Source organism: Megalops cyprinoides, chromosome 3, assembly GCF_013368585.1.
Source record: "Megalops cyprinoides isolate fMegCyp1 chromosome 3, fMegCyp1.pri, whole genome shotgun sequence".
Taxonomy (NCBI): domain Eukaryota; kingdom Metazoa; phylum Chordata; class Actinopteri; order Elopiformes; family Megalopidae; genus Megalops; species Megalops cyprinoides.
The window spans coordinates 26,498,207-26,522,422 of NC_050585.1; the positions used below are offsets into that span (position 1 = coordinate 26,498,207).

A 24,216-nucleotide genomic window follows, 5' to 3' on the forward strand; every position below is an offset into this window, starting at 1 on the left:
TTCCCCAGGTTTGTCAACTCAAGCAAGGCCATTGTTACTGTCACGACAAGACTCGGTTTATTTCCCCAGGTGTGTCAATTTCATTTTTCTTGCTTGAATTTATATTACTGCTACATGACATTAATGTATTTCAAGCAAGAATAATGAACATAACCATTTTCTCAACCATTAATCTGTGCGCTGAAAAGACTGGTTAACAGCTTCGACAAAAGTACAACAGCAAACAACCATACAAATAAATTCATGAAGCAGGCTTTATTTAAACCACTTATAGACAGGGTAGGACCAAATAAAACCCATATTAAATGTACAATTATAGTAACTATAGTTATATATAATTGTCTGAGAAATCATGACACCAAGAAGGCATTGTAAAAAGCAACATTTCATTTTACAGAAAGACTCACACATAAAAAGCACTAGCAAAACGATAAACATTGCAGTACAGTTGCTCCATGCAACATCATCACTCAAAAAAAAACCTCTGAAAAAAACATTTTATACAGATGAACACTTTCATAAAACTATCAAACAACTTACATACTTTTTCAAGATGGAAATGAGAAGCATGACTGTTAAAAGGTACATCATTCAGAATTCCCTGAACTGAGTGTTAATGCCTATGAGACCATCTACGCAGGTCTTTCCTGCAAAGGCAGAGACCAGTGGGAGGGTACTGGAGGTGAGGTCATTTTGGTTTGACCCTCTTGGCACCCTCTTTGTAGTCCTCCTTAGTTAGCCTGTAGCCCCAATGCTGCAGAGTCTGACGAACCACAGGGGACACTGCTGGATTTTCAAAGCTGCACCCTGAGCGCACAACCTTGGTAATGAGGTTGTTCCTCCAACGGCCTTTTATTCCTGCACACTTTGCCCACCGTGCCACCTGACGTTCATCATCCTTTGTGCGTCGACCCTGGTAAAACCTGGGAAAGTGACAGACCAGTTTTGTACTGCACAATCATGCACCAAGTTCTGATAATCATCCTATGTTATTTCAAGGGTAATAATAAAATGTAAGTACTTTGCTCCTGAGATTCCCATCTTTTTAGTTTCTCTCTATAAAATGATTTTGCTCAACTAGGAAAAGACACCATTTAGGATAGTTGCTCATCTTTACATAACAATGTGCAATACTTAAATTGACCGCTAGATGTCAGGGGTGTCTCAAATTCAGCATATACCATATTATACTACTTAATGCTCTCATTTGTATTTTAGTATTTAATTTTTTAACGTATGTTTTCTTACCTTAATGGTAACTTGAGTCAGATAATGAAGTGTGGAATCTATTTAGCTGTCAAGATTGTATTTGTGCAGAAAGCTTTGATAGCACTTGACTTTCCCTCTCTGGCCTCACTGACCTATCCTAAGATGTTTCATCTGTAGCTGTGCACTGATGGAAAGTTCTGGTCTGACAAAATACAAAGAAATGGCCATACGTAGCATAATAATCCAGCACAGTAACAGATCAAATTTTGTTGTTTTGTTTTGGATCCTTCCTGAGCTGGCATCATCTGCATCAAAATGAAAGGATGGAGAGTGAGTTGTTTTAAGAATAAGCTATTTGCAGAGAACCTGCACAGTGCACCCGTTTCAAGTTTAGTTTTGTAAAATGGCTGCACTCCGTACCTGCAGTACCACTGGAACCAGCCATACGGGTCCTGTGGTACAATCCACCCACTGCTCTCCCACATCTCCAGACTGCCTCCGCACTTCACTTTGTATGTGTTGACGTCCTCCCTGTAGGTGGATGAGGCCACCTACCAGCAACCAATCTCATAGTTATTCGTACAGCAAGAGTAGGTGGGCAGTGATGGAAAAAAAATTAATGACATATAACTCTGTTACAAGTTATTCAAGCATTGCCACAGATGCTTATATTTTGGTTCTTGAAACAAACTTAGCAGGCCATTTTTCCCATCAGTGGAAAGCGGGCTCAAACATGATGTATTACCTGTTTGGGGATGTCTAGACCGTTCAGCCAATCTTCTGGGACCTCCTTCCAGACATCTTTATAATGCTGTTCTGTGATGACAGGAAACAGAGCATGGGAACATTAGTAATCCACCTAAAGAATTGCCCTTGACTTATAAAGGTGTCATTATCTTCTCAATCTTCACAATTAGTGCAGGAATAAAAAACCACGCACGTCTCAGCAAATTTAACAAGTCACCCTAGTTTGCAGAGGTTAACAGCTTTCTTTATACTGAGAAATTATCACAACATTGCCTAACGATTATTATCAATTCAGAGGTCAAAGCAGCAACTTGGAAGTAGACTTATGTTTAAAATAAATGCATTAAACTGGATTCTTTATAACTACTTTCCTCCAGACAGTATGAACTAAAATGTAATACATAAAAAGAAAATATTAAATTTCTTGCTTGAAATAACTGGTTAATAAAGTGTTAAACTGACAGCTTGAAATCAGACAGACATATACTCTGCCAAGCTCTTCTTAATCACAGAATTCATCAATATGGTCGTTATTTCTATGTGTTAAGCACTGCGGGGAATATTATCTGTGTTTCCACCTCAAAACTTTCCAGACTAGAAAAATGTCAGGTCTTAATTCTCAGTTAATTTAATTGCCTCTTTTTTTCTGACAAATTAACTTATTTAAAACAAGCAGATAACTAGTTTTCTTGTTGATAACAAAATATAAAACGCTGCACAAGCGCTTTCAAATAAAAGAACTAATTGGAGATGTGGTTCCTTTGTCTCACTGGTCTGAAGTCCCTGCAAGAATATCCACTTTCTCAACACCAGAAATAAAACCTGACATTTTACCATGAGTGTAAAGGTTTGCTAAAACACAAAAAGGCCAGGGAAAAGTTGAAAGAAAATTCTTGCGTGCCTGACCCAGAGTATGGCTTCTAATTAAGACGATGTCAAGGTCGAGTCTTAAAATATTGCCTGAGAGACTACTCCTAATGAAGGTGAGATATTATTAGGATGTAATTTAATCAAGGGTCATGTACATCAGACTCATCTGATTAAAGATCGTAATACTTGGATGCTGACTGAAATCTGGACCAGAGATGGCAACAATACAACAGCTCCTAAACTGGCCATATATATACACGTGTAGTTGGGGTTTAGTCATAACCAAATTGGAACCAATGGTGATAAGCAAGTACTGTGCAGCAAACAAAGAGTATCATGCTAAATAGTTGCAAGGACTTATGTGCATGTTGTTATTTTCAGGTAGCACAGGATGACATGAAAACACAACTTTGTTTCTGGTGTTGTACCCACTGCTATAGCTATTTCACATGTGACTTTCAAGTACATTTACCTGTAGTAGTAATATGATTAGCTGAGAAACTACTATGATCCAGTCTGAATTACTGGATCCCACAGTGTTTAATGTTCAACTCTGGAAAGCATTTGGGAGGTCTTTACGAATGCTTGAAGCACAGTCTCTTGTTTTAGCTTTGTATGTTTTGGAGATGTCACAGTTGTCTATAAATAGGCTTAAAGTCCATTTTAACCTCAAGCATCTGACAGGATCACCACTACCTTGAATCTGTAGGCAGTTGCTCTCAACATGAGGCTTATACACTCAGCTGGTGACAGAACAAGATGATTTCCATTTTCCACACAATGAAATAACTTTTTACTACAAAAAGAAACTCACATCCCAAACAATGCCACGTTACAATGATCTGGTAATGTATTTTGTTGATGCAGATTTGTAAAATAAACAATTTACACCTCATCTTACTGGCAAAGATGTATCGAAAGGGTCATTTTGAGCTGCACGAGAAGACTACCATCTTTTAGCAAAGAGAAAAGAAACACATCCATTTTAAGTATGAGTAATTTCTCTGGGTAACCCCTGAATCTCTGATGCCAACAGATCTTTAAGTCAGGAGGATGTACACAGGTAAGCAGATGCATATCATTTTATAGAACAAAGTGTTTTAGACTAATGCACAGATAATAACATGAATACAACGGGAATGTGGCAAGAACACATACATTACATTGATACATGCACTGATTTATCAATACTCAGCAATACTAAGGCAGAATTAACACAGAATCATACCATGCAGTGCACTGAAACCACTTGGTTGATACATCCTTCTATTTTGATATCGTGCCATCTTATTCAACCACAATCACAGAATGTTAATTGACACGGAAAATGTAGCGTTTCTATGAATGGTTAAAACTCGTCCAGTTTCATCCACCATTCTCCTTTTGTGTAGGGAAAAGAGCAACACACACGAGGGGTTTAGTTGGAGATCGCGCCGTTACACTCACTTGTTATACTGGAATAAATTGGTCTGAAGTAGGTGCCCCCGAAACTGCCTGCTCGGAGTACTTCTTCTGGTGTCATGTTAGGCCTGAACATCGGAAAGTCTTGTTGGGAAAGGGAAAACGTATGACGTTAATGGTTCTGAAGGTACTAGCAAACCACAAAACAGACATTACGAATGATTATACCTTCGAAAACGAGCTGCCCCTTATCGTTTTTCTTTACAGGAGCAACACCCACATCATTACTCTGAATTTTCGATTTCTTGCTTGGGAGTTCAGAGCTGTTCAACGCTGTCGTGTCTGTAGATTTTCGTTTCTTTGAGTGCTTTTTGTTTGATGTGTCCTTCTTCATTTTAGTGTCCATCAAACAAATCGTATTTAAGGCTGAAGTTTAGTTTGCTATCGGTGCGTGATGTTGGAAAGAGTGCTGGAAATAAACTGTTCGAAAGCCAGATAAACTCGCGCTGTTAGCAAAAAACGCTAAGCCTACGTATTCGCTTCCTGCAAAGAAAGAGCTATCTGTCTTGCTACTGCAAAAATTCGATGCAACTCTTGAACCGGATTTGAAAAACTACATTTGTTACAAAACCTTCCTCAAACAATTAATCAAGTTACACAATGTGGGCGGAGTTGTAGTGTGTGTAAATACGAGACGTCATCAAGGTTGCCAGGTGTAGTATGTTTCCCCTTTTCTGGTTCTCATGGCGAAATCCCCTTGTATCATTTTTAATTACCCATACCTTGCAGGATCGTACAGTAAAGTCAAAGAATATGCCGTTCACAAAGCAATACAAATCCCCAAAGAGCGACTTGCGAAAACTAAGAACGGCAGATTTGTCATATTTTCTCGTAAAGGCTTTAGTACCAGTGTTCTGAAAATCTGAGCTCCTTCTTTAGGATGGACTACGCTGCTGGTCAGACTGTCGGAGTCGGACCAATCTGACAAAATGACCTATGCGCTGAAACTAAGCTACCAATGGAGTAAATGTCAAAAACATAAAATAAATAATGTTTAACTTTAAACGGAAATAATTTTCACACTTACAGACACGATCGACAACTGTGTTTCTAAAACACCATGTTATGGACGTTCAATACTGACATAGAAATAATGTCACCAAAATGTGTCACCCTATACATGTATTCTGTCAATAATACAATGATAATAATTACAACATTTCAGTGGTATCAAAGTTACCATTAATGCACACAATTCCCTGTTGTAAGAATGACTTCCAGGCTACATCAGCAGCACATATTTAGAATGTACTTTTCATCTTACATACTGCATTTGTTGTAGTGGCACTACATTCATGTACAGTATGCCTCAAGATATTGCTGATTATGTACTGAAAGGTACTGCAAGTAATATCTTCAAACTGGAAACATAAGGATAAAATAAGGAGAGTTACCTCAAATTTACAGGAACGTTCTCAAAAGGGAGAGACATATATAGGTAGCCCAGAAAAAATCATCAGAGGATAAAAGTATATCAGAGAAATATCAGAGGCTAAAAATGTTAACAATAGCTACACCAAATGAATTTCAAATGAGTATTTCTCATGGAAATTAACCTATGTCATGACCTTGGTATCCTTAGTGGTCATCATGGCTACATTAATCAGTTTGCATAAAACTGTTTAAGACCAATCTAAACAGTTCACTTACATTTTCAGTTAGTTGTTCTTACACAGAGTGACTTACATGCTTATTTTGCTGTTCAGTTTTCAGCTTGTTGTGAGATAAAGTCATCAACCAGAAAGTGTGCTAATGCTGGTTCAACTAGCCCATCAAATTATGAGGAGATAGTTTTTTGTCTGTATGGATAGTATAATATAAGGTAATTTTATAAGATTTAAGGCTGACTAAATGTAGGCCCAAGAAGCTAGTTTCCTGACCCCACTCAGACATGCAGTCTGCATTTAACTCAGCTGCCCCTTGAATACAGCCCCAGCACTAATTTAGATAATCAGTCAGCAGGCTACCTAATCATAGTTGGCAGGCTGAAATGATTGCAATGTTTTCCTTCTTGTCTGGATGCAATTTCTAAAATTATGAACGTGATAAATGTTTAACAATTATACTTGATTGGGTTACATGGACTGACACCTATATGTGGCCACACCCCTTATCATGATATGATGAATATAGCAGTGCTAATGGGAATTTCTTTTGTTCTGTCACTTGCATAGCCTTCACATGGTGAGTGCATTAGATTTTACAGTTAGCTCTGCCATATGCCTTGGTGGAAATTTTACATATGGTGAGCATAGTTTTTTTTTTCTTTTCTAATCTTTCATTAGATGGCATGGCAGCTGTATTGTGTGCAGTAGGTCTATGCAGAAATGCATGAAAGCAAATTCCCCTAATATCCTTATGTAATTATCACATTTGTGTAGGTGACTCACATTCGTGATGGCAGACATAAGCTTTGATATACATACTTGATGCAATAAATTGTAGCCCGGAAAACCTGTGTGAATGGTCTCAACTATGAACCTTTGTAATATTTTTGTATCCTTTGGTATATTAGACATACCTCCTCATTTTGGTGTCCCAAATAGTAAATGCACAAACATAGGTGCAAAGATTAACAAGTGCAAATCAGAAGCAACTATTTACTACTAGGGATTGTACAGTTCTCCTGCAGTCTGTTTATGGGCCAGACCACAGGCCATGCCAGGGTGCAGGACAGATTATTAATCTGAGGTGGTTTTCACACAGACAAGTAGCATCCTGGCATTGTGCAGTAAAGATCATTATCTATGGAGATTTGGCAGGAGGGAGACACAGAGCAAAACAGAGGGGTATGCAGAAACATAAAATGTACCGAAACAAACCTTTGAATAGCTGATTTTAAAACGCATTCGCCACTGTGCTGTGTAAATGAGGGTAGCTACTCTGTGCGTTTTGATGATGCATGTCTTTGAAATAAATAGGCCAATTCAAATGACGTTATGCAATCATACCAGATCACAACTATAATTTAAAATAACCTGAAGTCAGTAATTAAATTGTTTTACAATACCAAGTGCATGTCAAGGGGAGGCGCCCTTTACCCAAAAGTGGGAATAAAAAATCACATTCTCCTCAGTGTGAAGGTTCATCTCTATCGTTCACTGGTAGTGAATGATACTAGGAGCGCGGAGATTTCATGGGATTCGTTGTATTCGTCGCAACGGATTCATGTCATTTGTTTTATACTTAGCACACTCTCAGGCGCAATGTGTAGCGTACTTCTGAAATTCTAAATATGTGTGTTGCTGTAACTACTATTGCGTAGGCTATTCTTCACTAAGACCGATGTGGTGAACTCATCGTATAGTCTGTCCTTACCTCTACAATTCAGTCAATCTACTCCACCATTATCGCGCACGGTGCAATAGGACATGTAATTTAATACACGATGCAGGCAAATTGCTTACCGGTCTTAAAACCGGTAATTACGGATGTCTTTTCTTTGTGTCTTAAATTGTGCATTTAAGGTTCCAGTGCTGTAAAACAATACGCCACGGACGCCCGGTTTCTTGGAATACATTAACATGTTTCTGTCAAAGGAAGATGTGTGAGAAATTAAATGTTTGTTTTTTTTTTCGACTCGATGGCCCACGTGAAATCTATGAAATGAACACAACTTTACCACTTAACAACTTTGTGAAGCGTGTTTTGTTTTTGTTTTGTTTTATTTTTAACCTTACAGAATGACCCAATCATCCCTGTCCTACATATTCATTCTGAATCAAAAAGCAGCGCATCCCGAAGGCAGACATGTGCTGTTGCTATTTGCGCCACAAGTGAATGGCACGAAATTAGCACGTATCACGTGACTAAATGAACGTGGCATGCATATCCCCAGCTGTACAGTACAAAACATTTCAACTTGGTGACAACAACTGCTCTTCTAAAAAGACTATGAGCAAACTAGGTGCATATTGCTGTACGAGGGCAGTTACGGAATTTTTAGCGTTCAGTGATGTTACACTTTGGATCTGTTTTTGTTTTTTTAACTTACTTGAGGAAACCACTGCTGCAGGTTTGCAAGCCACAGAAAAGAACACCGTTGAGAGTACTCTTAGAATATTTTTGTTATAATTGTGATAATACACATTAAAAGTTTTTATTTGATTTCTAATATGCTGTCATAGTGAATTGATACAAGGAAAGATGCAATATGATCCTTACTCGTCAGCGATAAAGCGTGCAAAACTCAGAAAAGGGAGACAGAGACGTCAGCTGAGATGCATATGGACTCAGTCTGCAATATAATGTTTAAACTGTGAATTACTTTAATACTGGGGAAACGCCGACCAGACATACGATTGCTGTCTCATATTTCACCCGAGGAGGTCTCTGTTTGCACGACTCAATGGGAAAAGTTATCCGTTTTTGGACTTCGAGCACTGGTTTGAAGGTTTTGTTTTGCTCTAAAAGTTCTGATGGGTCATCGTACTTGTTGTGAATATGGAATCTGAAGTGAACGTAAGCTGTATTGATTGTATGTCCCACGGTCCGAATCAAAGCAGCCTGGCAGTGCAGACGGCATCGGCTGGGGTGACGATAGCGCTAGCCAGCGTGCTGATCTTCACCATCGTCGTTGACATCCTCGGAAACCTTCTTGTCATTTTATCAGTGTTTAGGAACAAGAAGCTCAGGAATGCCGGTAAGACTGGGAGACCAGAATCTTGCAGTCCAGTTGATTACAGTGCTTTCTCGATCACTTTAGTTGCCGACGCATTCAGTTCTAACTGGACATTTAATTAAGTAGCCTAATCCACTATTCAGTTTTAACGTGTGATCTGGTTCAGTGAAATTCCAAACTAATAGAAATGTAACTAGTATGCACGTTTTTAATGTATCAATGGAGAATGGAGAATTGACAATACTGCGACTCATTCACCATCCGGAAGAGTCGTTCCGCATATTTAGCTACAACCAGAATGAAGTCAGCTCTTCAGTCGCCTTTTATATAGGGTGTTGTGAAGTCAATTTATGCATGCCAATGAAATAGTGATGAGAATGCAGTATACGACTGACAAAATCCGAGAGAAAGAATGTGGAAAAAAGTAAAGTTGTTTTTGCCTGGATATTTGTGTGTGTGTGTGTGTGTGTGTGTGTGTGTGTCTGTCTGTGTGTTTTTTACTTTTGTTAGTGTAATGACGGAAAAAAATATAGCTTGACAATTTTCAACAGTATGTATTACTACTGAAATGCAGGAAATTATTTGTGTGATACAATTAGACATGGTCATGGTAAGACATTTAGGAAAAAAATGTAAACTCATTTTGTTTTAATGTTAACATTCATGAATATATTTAATATATTTGCGTAATTTCTACTGAGATTATAAATCGTTATAAATCTGGGAAATGTTATAGGCATAATTTGTTAGCCAGTCTCGGCCTGGAATTTAAGGAGCTTCAAGCACCGGGTTCTCTTAACATTTTGCCACAGATTTGTAGTGTTTTGTAAATGCCATGCAGTATTGAACGATCTATACATAGAAACACAAGCAAGTGTACTAAAATTCTTAAGAGGCCGACACTGTAGCTATGCTAAATAGTTTTACAAAGTAATTGAGAAGTAATGAGTGTTTTAGCTGTAAGTCTTTCTTTAACTGAAAGAAAACCTTACATTTCTTGTCCTTTTGAGTATTAATGAAGGAAATGTTGATCCTGACCTATGTCACAACAATATGAACAAGTAAAGAGTAGAACTCATCAACGTTTGTGTTAGTTAATGGTAAATTGATATATAGCCTGGTATAAACCATGTCAGTAAAACTTGAATTCAGACAGCCCTTTTTTTAAAGGAAGACAGAGTAAATAATGACAAAAATGAAATTCCTCAGAATTTTTCATTTAATTATTCGCTTTATCATTAGCTCTACCATTGAGTCAGCCCCAGAATAATACACCTGTTCCATTATTTCTTAATGGTCAATGTCTAAACTTACTTTAAGTTTCCTTTCCAAGGAAAGGAGTCTAATACAGAGAATTTCAAGCCATCGGTGATGTGCTGTCTCTGAAACAGAACTTGAATTTAGTGCACTGACACTATAAGAACACATATTCATGATTTAACTTTTCAATCATAATGCAAACTTTGGAAAATGCATTACATTGAGGCTCTGTTGTTAATATGTTCACTACGTTCCAATGCTAAATAAAAAGTTCATGGCTTAATGTCAGAAAAAAAATCCTTTGTTGGTTGCACTTGGCTCTGGGAACTCAATGTTTCAGAATGAAACATCCAGCAAGCTTGTTTGAGTTGAGGGGCTGTAGACTTTGTTGTCAACTGGCTGATTAGGTGTAATAAGAGAATACTTGCCTTTCTTTTCTCACCCTCTCTGTACATTGAGCAACAGCTTTTTGAGATGTTATGTGATTTTAAAAGCCAAACTAAATGTCACAATCAAAACCTTTTGGTCAACATTGTCATTTTTGAAGGGGTTAAGCTGATGCCTGAGATATTTGTTGTATCAAATGTTATTGAGGGTGCACAAGTATTCTGCGGCTGTTCATTTCAGTTCATTGGCACTGCTTGTGTGATGTTGTGGGAAAATGGGTTTTTTGGCACCCATGAATGCCATTAGTTACTTGTCTGTGTGTGGATATTATGAACAATATAATATTTGAAATCCAAATGGTTGAATATCAGACATCTGGTGTGTTGCATAGCTTGGTTGAGGACCTTCGTGCCTGTGCTAGAAAACGATGGATCAGAACTTGCTCCCTGTGGATCAAACTAATTGTATTGTGGAGATAAGGCTCAGGCATGTTATTTGGTAGATAACCCCCAAGAGGTCCTCCCAATGTGGTAAAAAAAAAGCTGTTTTCCACAAGCTTTCCTTTTTTCACAGTGAATAGCATCTCTTTTGTCTGGGTTCATCGCTTTTGGAAAGAGCCGCAATAAATTATAATCCTTGATCAAGACTTTTGGCATGACAAATAAACACCCAGGGCAAGAAAGCTTTTTATCTGAGCTTTCCATTCCCATACACAGGCCTTGGATGTGCTTTGGTTCCTGGATAATAACAAAATGTCCCTCTTATCTGAAATGCCCAAAGGAAAAATATAATTTCCAGTGAGCACCATAATATATATTTGCACTGTAGAAAAGGGTAATTTGCAACATACCCCAAATGTGGTGGCCCTTTATGGGAGAAGACATGCGTTCTGCCATGTGCCATCACAGAGGAAAGTCACAAAGGAAAGGACATTGGTGTCATTGACTGGCATAGTAGTACTTGCCAATGAATGGGACTGTGAGCAGGTTGTCCACGTCCTCTGTATACTGTGACAAGCGTGTTTTTCCTGCAGTGAGGGAGATGTGAGGGGGGGGGCTGGGGGAGCGGGTGTTGTAGGTGTGTGTGTGTGTGTGTGTGTGTGTGTGTGTGTGTGTGTGTGTGTGTGGGTGGGGGGGCGGGGGGTTAGTGCAACATTATTTGTCTTTAAGAGTCAGCTGAGAGCCCGGTCAGATGTGAACGCCCTTGTTTGTCCTGCATTAATAAAGACAGAAGGGACCACCAGCGCTGCTCCTTGTTGTTGACAGAATCTAAATCAGAAGGGTTTTAATCAGCCTCAGTGTTTTCAAAGTCACATTTCAATTGTGTGGCACTCCATTTCGTACTCCACAGTGTACAAGTGCTCATGAATAATGGAGGACTCATGGCAATATTCCAATTATCTCTTGGCATTGTAATAATGGGCAAAATCATAAGGCATGGATGAATGAGAATGTATTGACATTGCTGTACCTGTCTACACAGGAAATGTGCCTTGATGAAGAGAGAACAATTTTTCCTTCCTGGGGAGTCAGTCGTAATGACAGAATCTCTAACACACTGTGCATGCTGTTTTCCTGGAGGTGAGCAGTGATCACCACTTCAGTTTCATACAGGGGGAGTGTGTGTTCAGTAGCAGAGTAGGTCAGACTGCTCTGAGTTAAGAGAGAGTCCTCTGTTATTGTGGTATGGCAAGTGGCTGGAAAACATGTAACTATGAGTGGGTACTTTGTCACTGTGTGTTGTCACTTTGGACTTTACCAAGAGGTGTGAAAAAATGAACACACAATTAATTTGACATTTATCTGAGCAAGACTTTATCTGAGCATGCAAGTCATTAGTAACTGAATAATGTGTTACTGTAGCACAAAATACAATTTTATTAAAAAATAAACACACACACACACATACAAAGTGGAATGCTAATCAGGGATAGACAGAATGCACAGCTGAGTATCTCAGTGATCAAGGCATTCACCTCAAATGCAAGCCATGCCACTGTCCGGGTTTGATCCCAGCTGTGTCATCAGTTGACAATGACCAGGAGCCCACAGCAGCACAAACTGGCTTCACTCTGCTGGAGAAAGGGGTCGGGAGGATGGCCAGGGTTTATCCATCTCATCGCACACCAGCAATCCCCACTGGTCAATCAGACGCCCATAGTCTGCCTGTATAAAGCTGTGAATGAAGTGTATTCATCTGACTCTAGGCACTTGCCATCACATGTTTTGGAGGATGGTACATGTTTATCTGTGCTTTCCTGAGGATGCATTAATAAGGATGAGTAGCATCTCTGTGATACATTTCAGTATTGCAAAGTTGGAGAAAAAAGAGAGAAAGCATTGGGCATTCCAAATGAAAATACACAGGCAGAGCAAATGAGCCAGAGGGCTACAAATACCCATTTATGAAAACGGTTATAGGTATATACTGATTTCAGTGTCACAATGTTGTCATGTTGTATGAAAGACTGTATATAGCCATATTTGCTGTTGTTAAATACTATGCATTAGCGATACAAAGCTCACCAAGTTTCATACAAACCATAGTCAATGTTATCACATGATTTTACCACAGAAAACAGGTTGGGAAAATAACAAGAAAGGGCAAACATTCAAATGTATTATTTTGTTTCATACTAAATACAGAATATACAAATTTGAATGCATTTAAGTTTGCATTAAAATGTACAAATGATGATAATAACAAGAAGTGGTTATGTGATGAAGCAAGTGGTTTATTTTCTTCTTTCTTTCAATGCAAGCCATGCACAGGTTGTTAAACAGTGCTAACCCTCCTTTAACATGGTCATCTGTCCTATGTTATGTCTCCTGCTGCTACTTGTCATTCAGCACCTACTAAATCATTCCTCTGGAGATTACCTCATTGCTATTTTAAGTGTGTCAAGGATACCACAGAGCATTCCCTTTGTGTTACTCTTTTAGACATGGAACAGACCTCAGCCCCATGTCTAAAATGAAACTGCTATGGTAAATTGTTGTGTATGTTTTCATAACTGCGATTGTCAAGTTACAGAAAAAGGGTCTGTTGAAGGAAATATAAAATCTGCATGTCTCTTGTTGGCAGTACTTGTGTAACATCTGTGTTGTTTGACTATTGTTACAATGCTATTAGCAAGGATTGTTCAGGTTGTCTCTACCAACATATTGTGGGAGAAAAAAATGTCTAATGTCTGTAGGACATGTCTTTTTAGGAAAGATAATAAATGTTATCTGACTCTTTAGAGCATACAGTATATGTTGAGATTGCTGTCAACTTATTATTTTCCCTTTTGTAAAAAAAAAATACACAAAAAAAACCTCTGTCCCATATAATCAGGTCTGTATGTAGCCTTTTGCTTTTTTTTTCGGTTGATGACCTTTGTGGAAAAGATAGTAATTGATTTAGCCTCCTGATCACACAGAATAATGGTTACTATTGATTTCGTCTGATTTGAATCTTGTGCACTAACCCCAACCTGATAAAATTAATGGGAAGCAGGGGGTGGGTCTCTGCTCCGTAAGGTTATTGCATGGCTTTCCTGTAACCAATCAAGCTCACTTCCTTGGTGCAAATTGGTTAGGTTTGGTACCAAATCAATTAAAGTTAATGCCACTTCCATTTCCACAAGGCACATGGATTATGAAGCAGACCATGATTGCTTGCAGGTGATAATGCTTTCAGTGGTAACAGCTGCAGAGGAGCACTCTGCTGATAGAGTCAAACACACCCTCTGATGTGTGCCCTGAAACAAAATAATTTGTAGTTGTACCTTGGCATTACAAAGGATATGTTCATCTCATAGCAGGAATGATGATTCAGAAGGCCTTTCCGAACCAAAAAGGATGTATTTAGCCAATGCTGGAGTTGCACAAGTTAAGTTTGATACGATAATTGGGGCATTGAGCTATCATGGTTCCATATTGTGCTGTTCCTTCCTCTGTAACATAGAGCACAAGGTGAATGTGATTTTGAACAAATGCTGTCTACACTTGTTTGTGATATTTCATTTTTTACTAATTAACTACTAATTAGTTACTTACTTTTTTACTTAAACTTTTTTTTACTACAAATTAATTCATTTTTACTTTGCCAATGGATTTTTTTCTATTCAGCCATGTTAAAGTCTTTGTTAAAGATCCTAAATAAATGTTTATATCATATGAATGTACTGTCAGCATGACCATAGTGTGTGCAGCAACAATGCATGCTTATTGTACATTTTTGAAATTGCAGTTATTTCCTGTTGATCTGAATACATACATAATATGACATAGCCACAATCAAATCAGAATGAAACTTGTGTGTATTTATACACGTATTCAAGTACACCAATGACCACCATTAACTGCTTCTCTGCAAAATGAAAGGCCTTGAGTGGGGGGGACGTATGGTTACCACTTGTCCATGTGTTACAAATGCTCCACAGTCTTAGAATTGCACTGACTGCATTCAAAATTTGACTATTTTGTTTTCTAGTCATGCATAACGGGTAATCATAATTTGGTTTGGTGGCTGTTTTGACAAATGCATGTCTGACTCATTAGAGGACAAAGAGTAATATGTTGAATTTGAGTAGGTAGTTTAGAGGGCATCTACAGACAGCTACTCTACAGCTAATACACTGAGCAGTGACTACATGGAGCACTCTATGGAGCTGCAACCCCTGCTAATGATGGGATCAATTCTATATCAACTTGGGCTATGCCCTCTTTCCCTACCTTTATCATCTGTGATATCCTTGGAATGTTTGTTGCTTTCTAATTAATGTGTCAACAAATTCACAACGTTTCCAACAGCTTTTACTATCTGGACTGGCTGTTAGCTGGAATTAGGCAGGTCACAACATAGTGTGTTGTTAGGTAGAATGGCCAATAATTATTTTTCAGATGATTAGTCTATAATTTTTGATTATTTTAATCAAATACTTTACTTGATCCATTGCAATCTGACTGAGATCAATACACATGGTTAACTTTGTCCACTGCATGACTATTATAGCTGTTCTCAGGGTTCTGTTCACATCATCCATTAGAGACCCAGATTTAAAAGACACTCATAGCTGGGATAGTAACAAAACAGCATGTTATTTGTGATTTTGCTATGTTGTTATTTTGGGACCACATAAATGTGAAAGATTACAGCTGTGCTGAAATTGCTATTTTCCAGCTTGCTTTTCCTGGTGCTTGACTGAGTGGGTATGACAGAATGTGACCATTACCTTTGGGGTGTAGAATGGCACAAATGTCCAGCGCAACAGTATTTAAATTATCCTAAAAGCCTGCCTCTGAAAGGTAGTTTTCTATATTTATATAAATCTGCTATATTTTACTTATGAATTTTGTCTCAACAGTTTTGCTTTTGTTTTTCAGCTTTATTTGCAATTAAGGGTCAAATGTATGTCGGCAGAAATATAGCGGACATTGACAACACAGAAAATTGAGGAGCCAAACTTATTTTGTGTCATCATTTAAGTATTTTCCTGCCTCTATAAGTTTAGTCAGTCACACCAGTGTAGCTCTGCAATCATGATATGCACACAATGTATGCAGCTTTATCCATACAGTGTAGCATTCTCGCAGTTCAAGTGAACCATCACTTTGGTTGTTCTTTGTATGGGGGAAAACAGGAACCGTTCCCTTGTATATCAGGTCTGTGGAATACGCACTGACCTTAATGACCCAAGCACTGAGGAAGCTGAAGTTGGCTTCATTTTGGCAGTTTTTCATTCAGATGCTTTCTACCCTTTGCAGTGTCCTTATTTTACCCAATGTCACATTTTATTTGTTACTTTTGGCTTTTTTATGTGAGTGGCTATTGTATGTAAACTATTTTCTTTTTCTGCATAACATCTTTTCAAAAACCCAGGTTTAAATAATAGCGTGAAACTGATTTGAAAAGAAATTATCTGTGTTGAAAGATCATCATGGGCCCCTATTCTGGCATTCTGATTGGCCAGCGCACAGACACACCTTCGTCATACCCTCTGCTTGTGAAAGAAGTGATCCCAGCTCTTAAAACCACATATATTTGCCCTATTTAAACACCAAAATGCATTCAGACATGCCCTTAGGAATAGGATAACAGTGCCACAGAGTATCTTCTGAGATTGAGAACTGCATTACAGTTGCTTGAATGAGGGCCTCTGTCTTCATTTAACACACATATTCCATTTTTATTACAAACAATATTATAAAAAAAAACAAATTGCTCTGTGGTGTCAGGTGAGAGCTGACTTAAAGTAATAGATAGGGATGCTGAGTAGCTGAGTCAGCAAGGTGCTCATCTTGAGTGCAGGGTGAACCCATGATCTGGGTTCAAACCCACCAGTGGTATTCACCAACATTGAGCCCACAGCAGCGCAACAAGTTGGCATCATTCCTCTGGGGATAGGGATGAGTTGACCAGGGTTTCCTCATCTTACTGCTTGTGAGGCAAGCTACGATTCATCAGGAATGTCTAAGCTGCCTGGATGATATCAGTGGAGTTGTGCCCATAGTCCCACTTCACTGTGGTGCACTGTGTGAGATGTAATGTGAAAAATGGCCATTGGCTCTATGTGTCTCACTTCAGCATCCCTGTTTAGGTGCAGATGTTCTTGCAGCGTGACAATCGTAATGTACAATTGGTGTTTCCAATCAGGACGTCAATACAGATACCTCTTTCACAATTACCACCTGTTTGTAATGCCTACAGATTGATTATTTCTAGGGTTTGTATCTTTCTCTGTTTTTGATTTTCTGATGTTTTTGATCATTATTTAGCAGGTGCACACAGCTGGGTTCATGCCACTGCATTCTGATTGTTCTGTTACTTTTTTGAGATGACAGGTCCTCAGCACTGCAAAGCTGAAGGCGCCCTTCTTCAGTTTTAATTTCAAAGGGCAGTCAAGTGCTCCCAAGTGTCTGCAAATACAAATATGAATGTAATCTTAATGACAAATGTGATATTAGGGACCCAGCTCAGTTTGTATTCAAAATTCAAATTAAGACTTGTTGGGGTGTTAATATGGCAGCACTGTGGCACTGTGGTAAGGAGCAGGGCGCGTAATTGAGAGGTGACTGGTTTGATTTCCCACTGGGGCACTGCTGCTAGGCCCTTGGGCAAAGTACTTAACCAAGAATTACCTCAGTAAATATCCAGCTTTATAAATGGATAACATGTAAAAATTATAACATGTAATTTGCTTTGGATCAGAGTGCCTGCTAAATGACAGTAATGTAATGTAACATACTGTAGTAGGTGAAATTGACTAACAGTAGCTTATCACTTCTGAGATACAGATTTCAGTACACTGAAGCTAATGACTGAATGACTCAGTAATCACTGTAACATAAGCTGTTTTTTCTGTTCATTTGGTGCAATCGGCTAATTAGTGAGTCTAACCAATCTAAGCCACATATTGTGGAGCATTTCATTTTCCCTCACTGCCCTTGACAACTCTAATATTTTTGTTTAAATATAATATTGATACTACTACTGGTAACACTACAAATTATACTTATGGTAACATTTTCTTTGTGAATTTAAGCATTATTGATATGTTGCTTTAATTGTATGAGGATCGCTCACTAATGGCCAGGAAATATTTGCTGGACGCAAACCTCACACACAATAATTCACTATAAAGCATTAAAAGGTAGCCACTACAAAACAATGTAGGACTTTACTGTATATTATCATTCCGATTATATTATCCATCCACAATAATCTGGACACATGTTAATCTCCCTAGATGTATCTGACATAAATAGGCTCATCTATGAACATGCTGAAGATTGGTGTTATGAAACTTCAGAGAGATCATGAATTCAGCATAGCTAGCTAAGCAGGTTTGCAGGCTGCAAGTTAGCTAGCTACAACTGTACATTAGTGCTGCAAATAAGCACGACTTTGCCAGAAATCTAATATCTAAATTATTTTTTACATGGGAAAGCTTGTCCATATGTTGTCTTGTCTAACAATGAAATTTGCATCTGACACATAGAAAGTATCTGGGAGTTGACTTTACAGATGTAAAGGTGCATAGTTATGTGTGATTTAATACCTTGAGTCAAAGATGCTTAGTTAATTCTATGTGACTATGCGATTCTAAAATGTAGCCCAGTTCTCTGGAGCTATTAGGGCATAGGGGTCATAGGGGAGGCAGACAAATGCCATGTTTCATAGCCATATTGTGGAGGACACAGCAGACCAATGAGATCTTGCACACTTTCTCAGCTGTGTACAAAAGCATGCTTTCTGCTGTGCCTAAACACATCCACGAGTTTTTTTGCACACCAATAGTATACTTCATCACTGAGCAAGGGCACAGTTGTATGCAACTTTCTATGGGGTTTTTGAGCTCATCAGCAGTGGTTTGACCATTTGGTGACTACCATAAACATCCATAGTTTAAAAGAAGAAAAAATACAAATGACCTAATTAGGACTTCATTTTTTGTTCCTTTTCAGCATGTTCTGTTTTCCACAATCTAAACAACACATCCTGTTGGGGTCAGGTTGACTTAAAGCTCATGTAAGGACATCGCTTTCAGTGCATTCAAATGCATCTAACAGAGAATAGGCAATGCAAACTTTGTGCAAATTATAAACAGCAAATGTCAAAATATATGACTACAGTTTTTGCTTGCGCATTATGTAATTACAGGAATTTGACTGTGCTGAGAGCAAGCAGGCTTTCAGGTAGTACCTTTGCCAGTGCAAAATATAAAGCTCAGTTGATCTATTTTAAAAGTAGTACCTCTCCATTAGACTCCATTTACAAACTGAGATTGAGACCAACAGAAAAAGTACCCCTTGCCTTTAACAAACATCATGGTTCAGATCTCTTTAATGGTTTAAATGACCTCATCTCTAAAAAAAGAGATTGTTATGGAAGGGCAGTTGCCCTCTGTTAGGCAATTAAACAGTGCCCGGTATTATTCACTAAATGTGGATCCCCTTGTGTGTAGTCGAAGACAAGAATAGCTACATAATTTACTTATAATTTTCAGTAAAAATTCATAAGTACATTTAAGTGTTTGCTTGAGATCATGCGTAAATTTATGCACAGCTTTGACCATGCATATACTGTATCTTGTGTGATGTGGGCAAAAATGTGCTCTCCTGTCTTCTGCCCACATTAGTAATGGCCAAGGCAGACACAGGTATTAGTTGGCAAGACCGATAGTGTTTATCTGATATGACGATATTAACAATACACGCCCTTTCATGTTACTATTCATACAGCTAGGACAACTTGGCATACTTTCTACTCTCCCTTCACCCTTTCTCTTTCAAAGACAGAACAATTCTGCACATGCACATAGTTTTTTACAATAAAAGGTGGTCATTACAATGGCACCAAGTGGTCGAATAGAGAAACCTCAACACAGCAAATGAACAGAAAGATGCAAGATACTTTTAATGCATAAACATCTAAAAATGTTCAGTGTTAATTTGTATGGATTGTCATTTTGCCTAAATAGAAATAAGTGTGTTGTTATTCTCAAATCCTGCAAAAGCAATGTTTCCACACAACAGTTTTACACTTGTTCGTTATGCCTGTGATAACTGTGCCAAAAAGTCATTTTTGTTTGGACTCAATCTCAATTACTAACACCTCTGTATCTGTTTCTGAAAAGTGTTTCTGAGCTATTATTTCAAAGTTTAGGTGCTATAGTGTGTTTCCATGTTTGCTTTAAAGGGATGTTTATTTACCATATATGGATAATTTGAGGCATTTATATATACAAATGACCTGGACCATGTACGAGCATGGAGGTTAAGAACAATCCATATTTATCAGTATTGATTGCTTTCCGGTGTTTGCGTATTTGATAAATCCCAATTTTCTAATGCATGGGAGTATTCTAAATTTCATTCATATCGTAAGACACAATTTAGAACTTTTTCTCTGCAAAAATTGATAAATGAGGGCCCAGGTTTTGGTCTTCATCCCTAGTGCAGTGTTGTCCTCACTGGAGTTTCCACTGGAGGAAAGGTCTGGGTGTCAAAACTAGAAGTACGCAGTATTTGATCATATCTCATGGATTGTCTAACAGCTCCTCAGCCAGAAGGGGAAATAAACTGGTGAAATCAACTGGCTCAGGTAATGGGTGGAAGAAATACATGCAAGTTCTTCCACTGTTGAGGGCTGGAGTTTTCCACCTCTGGGTGTTACCTATTAATCTCATAGAGAGACAGGCTGGAGTTAGCTGGCACTAACTCCAGCCTGGCACTATTGACCTAAAAATAAAAGTATTGGTTGAAAGTTTTTGGCCGTCAGGATCAACCCAGGTCCCTCTGAACCCTAAAAGAGTTCTCTAAAGAGTTTATTCTTAAAGATTTCCACTTATTAGCCTGAATTTGATTAGACCAAGAGCATGGATTTGCTCCACCAGTGCTGATATAATGAGGTAGGATACTTAATCAGTCAAAAAGTTCCTATCAATCACTTAGCCCAATCAGCCTTTAATGGGCATTTGTCCAGAGTTCACTTTTTAAACTGTAACTTTTTGTGCAGTTAAGATTAACAGAAAGCTTCAAAACCGGCCCTTATGGTTGGCAGCAAGTCCATTTTTATATATTTATGTATTCCAGTGATTGTAAAACCATGGAGAGGATGGAGAATGGAGAGGATTTGTTTGACCTTTACAATCAATTTGACCTTTACAATTCTTTTCTCTTAAATTGTTAATCTGCTAATTAATCATTAATTATATTAAATCACTAATTGCATTGTGACGTCTATTCAGACTGTTTCCTGATTAATGGGAAAAATAGATAAACTATCTGGCCCACCAATCCAATCATTTAATTACCTGATATTCATAATGAAGGTTTACAGACTATGTGAAATGGGAATTTGTGCCTTTTACGCACAATTTCCAGTCACATGTCTCTGACTTCATGTGCATGGAACTCCACCTTGACCCTCCAGCATGAATCACTGCCTTGACTCAAACACTGACCATTTGTTAGAGAAATAAGTGACAATTGGCTAATTATCTGCTGTCCTCTGCAGATGGGGACCATACCTGCCATTTATCTCACTAATGAGCATGGGTGTCACCAGGTGTGTAGTCAGGCCTGACACACACTTGGTAAGTGAGGTTAGTGCATGTGGAACCAGAGCCTGGCTCATACAGGGCACACAGAGAGGGGTTTGACTCTTTTTAACAACTCTTTGGAACATCATTATTCTCTAGTCAACTTCCAGACATTCTGTATTAACCTTTTTCTTTCATTTATGAGGTAATTTTTTATGACCTTATTCTCTGTGTGTCTGAAGGTTTTTGATGATCAAATTTGTGTAATGTACACAACAATCTTCCAAACAAAAGAGCTGTTCCTATGAATGGCTCCATAAATCTTCCACGTTGCTCTTTTGAGAGAGTTCAGTTGACCTTGTGAGACTTGTAAACATTCAGCACACAGTGATGTAATGTTGTTTATGTTCCTGATAAGCTTTGATATACAGCTACTGTCAGCTGAGGGTCTTCCCTCATGAGACTATGAGAGCTGTACAATTCACTACAACCCTGTATACTGCAGGGGAGGCAGTGTTAAAAATAGAAACACCACTCCTCATATGATTGGAGCTGACAATGACAAAGTTGACAGTGAGTTTATTAACTTGGTGACTTGTAATATTGCCCATACATTATGATTTCCATTGACCCAGAAATCATGGCGTACCCTCATTTGTAAGAAAGCTCGGCAGTAATGTCTAAGATTCTTTTTAAAAAGAAGCATCCATGCAAAAGACTAAACCATTACTTTACATAATTGATCCCTTTCTTTTTGCCTGCCTCTTCTTTCCTTTCCACTGTCTAACACTCTAATTCTCAAAAATTGGAAATGAACAACATTAGTACAATGACAGCACTGAAGCGATGTTATATCTTAACAGGGGAAATTCATAGTCTAGACATGTTTAATGACTCCATTTCCAGTAGTTACAGTTTAACATTTGAGAAATATGGACTGACCTTGAGAAAACATTTAGTCTCTTTAAATTCCTCTAATGAGAGCCATCCTTCCAGACTAGTGTGTCATTTACACTGGAACTGAGCTCAAGTGTATATGATTTGAATATTTATTTGCATTCAGTTTAACACCCTAATAATGGAAGGGGAGTTGATTTCTGTACAATATCTCTCTGTAAGGAAGGACAGAATCCGGAAATGAAATGTCACAGTGAGCAGCTGATAAGCCTGCCTTGGGAAATGACTGACCTCTTTATTACAGGCCAAGTGCAGAGGGACTATCATCATTTCACTCTGTGAACTCTCTTACACCCTGATTCAAGCTATATAGTCCTTTGTTATGAACTTTGATTAACTTAATTTACAGCGATACTTTTTCCTATTACATTTTTATTTCAGTGAGTCATACTCATGAGTCTGTAAGAAGAATACAGTGTTATACTTTTACTCACATATGTTACTGAAAGGAGAAAGAATATTGTTATTATATTGAATCTGAGCACACATACAATTACTGAAAGAGAAGCTGATGTTGATGTTGTGTCAGAGTTGCAGTATTTGCAGTGTATTTTAGTATCTACCAGAGCAGACATATCTTGTAATGGGGCTTAGCATAATTGGAAACTGCAGGTGTTTGCGCTCACACAGAGGCATGAACAGCTTCTCTGTCAAGCTGATAAGTCCATAAATTTAAACCCTCTGCTTGGGTGAGTGACAACTTTATAAAGGTTGTCAGTTTCAGCTGCTCTTCTTCCTGACTCTAATGGCTTAATAATCACAGAGCAAATGGAACAATGAGGTCTAGCCATATTTAATCCTCACATTGGTCATGGAAAGCTGACTAAAACAAGTCCATTGTGTTTTAATTGAAGGAGCTTAGTGTGATATAGTGTATGTACTGTATTTTATTACAAAATCCCATTATGAAGTGTTATTTTAGAATTATACAAATTGTTAAATTGTATTAGTTGGTAAAATGGATTCTCAAATGATACTGAGGTACCAAATTGGTGCCAAGTAGACCGATATGACTGACCGATATTTTTAAAACACTACCCCCACATCAGTCAATTTCTCAATTCAATTTTCAGTTCAGTGGTGCTTTATTGGCAGGACGAGCAAAAACAATTCTACCAAAGCACTAATGTAACCAATATTGTAAACAATATAAGCAAAACTAAGTATCAATCACGTTTTATTTTGCACAGCACCATACAGAGAGGTGATTAAGACTAAAAGTATATGTAATGTATGTAATGTACGAAGATTAAACCTATTAAGGCAAGGAGTTAGGTATTTATACATACAGTAAATGAAAGTGATACAGACATGATGAGAGTGCTTGATATATGTTATGTTACTCAATAAAGTGTGTATGGCTTAGCTCATCTGGTTGTTGTTGGCTGCTGACATTCTAAATATACCACTGTTTTGCTATGTCATTGTCATGACATTTACCGTGCTAATAATTGTTTTTCAACAATGATGAAAATGATAAATGCATAAAAATGGATTTTAACATGACAGTGTTATGTTGAAGAGTCACGTTTCATAAGATGCTGCTAAATTTCTCAGTTACATGACTGTGCAACATCGCAATTTGCAGGTGATTTTAATTTAATATAACTGTTATTTGATCTTGCTACATCTGAATTCAAAATAAAGAACACTAAAAGGTTGTGCAGGTTAAAAG

At 38.0% G+C, this 24,216-nt stretch overlaps 2 protein-coding genes across 2 annotated transcripts in view; one reads left to right on the forward strand and one right to left on the reverse strand.

The window, feature by feature from the left end:
* Positions 1 to 456: 456 nt before the first annotated feature.
* Positions 457 to 4,884, reverse strand: zgc:113208 (uncharacterized protein LOC550591 homolog). Its single transcript, XM_036525492.1, has 5 exons — positions 4,456 to 4,884; positions 4,273 to 4,371; positions 1,955 to 2,025; positions 1,630 to 1,760; positions 457 to 923 (listed from the first exon to the last, which is right to left on the reverse strand). The coding sequence occupies exons 1-5, from the start codon at positions 4,631 to 4,633 to the stop codon at positions 689 to 691; spliced, it is 714 nt and encodes a 237-aa protein (XP_036381385.1). The 5' UTR covers positions 4,634 to 4,884; the 3' UTR covers positions 457 to 688.
* A 3,846-nt stretch (positions 4,885 to 8,730) lies between these two features.
* Positions 8,731 to 24,216, forward strand: part of mtnr1c (melatonin receptor 1C) — a 35,762-nt gene continuing 20,276 nt past the window's right edge. The window contains exon 1 of the mRNA XM_036524352.1: positions 8,731 to 8,929. Coding sequence (XP_036380245.1) covers positions 8,731 to 8,929 — 199 coding nt within the window. The remainder of the gene's footprint in view (positions 8,930 to 24,216) is intronic.

Bases quoted from the DNA above. Each gene is read 5' to 3' on its own strand.
- zgc:113208 (XM_036525492.1), bottom strand. From the start codon at position 4,633: ATGGACACTAAAATGAAGAAGGACACATCAAACAAAAAGCACTCAAAG. The intron at 2,026-4,272 runs GTGAGTGTAACG...CTGTCATCACAG, and splicing joins AATTTATTCCAGTATAACAA to AACAGCATTATAAAGATGTC. The intron at 1,761-1,954 runs GTAATACATCAT...GGTTGCTGGTAG, and splicing joins GTCTAGACATCCCCAAACAG to GTGGCCTCATCCACCTACAG.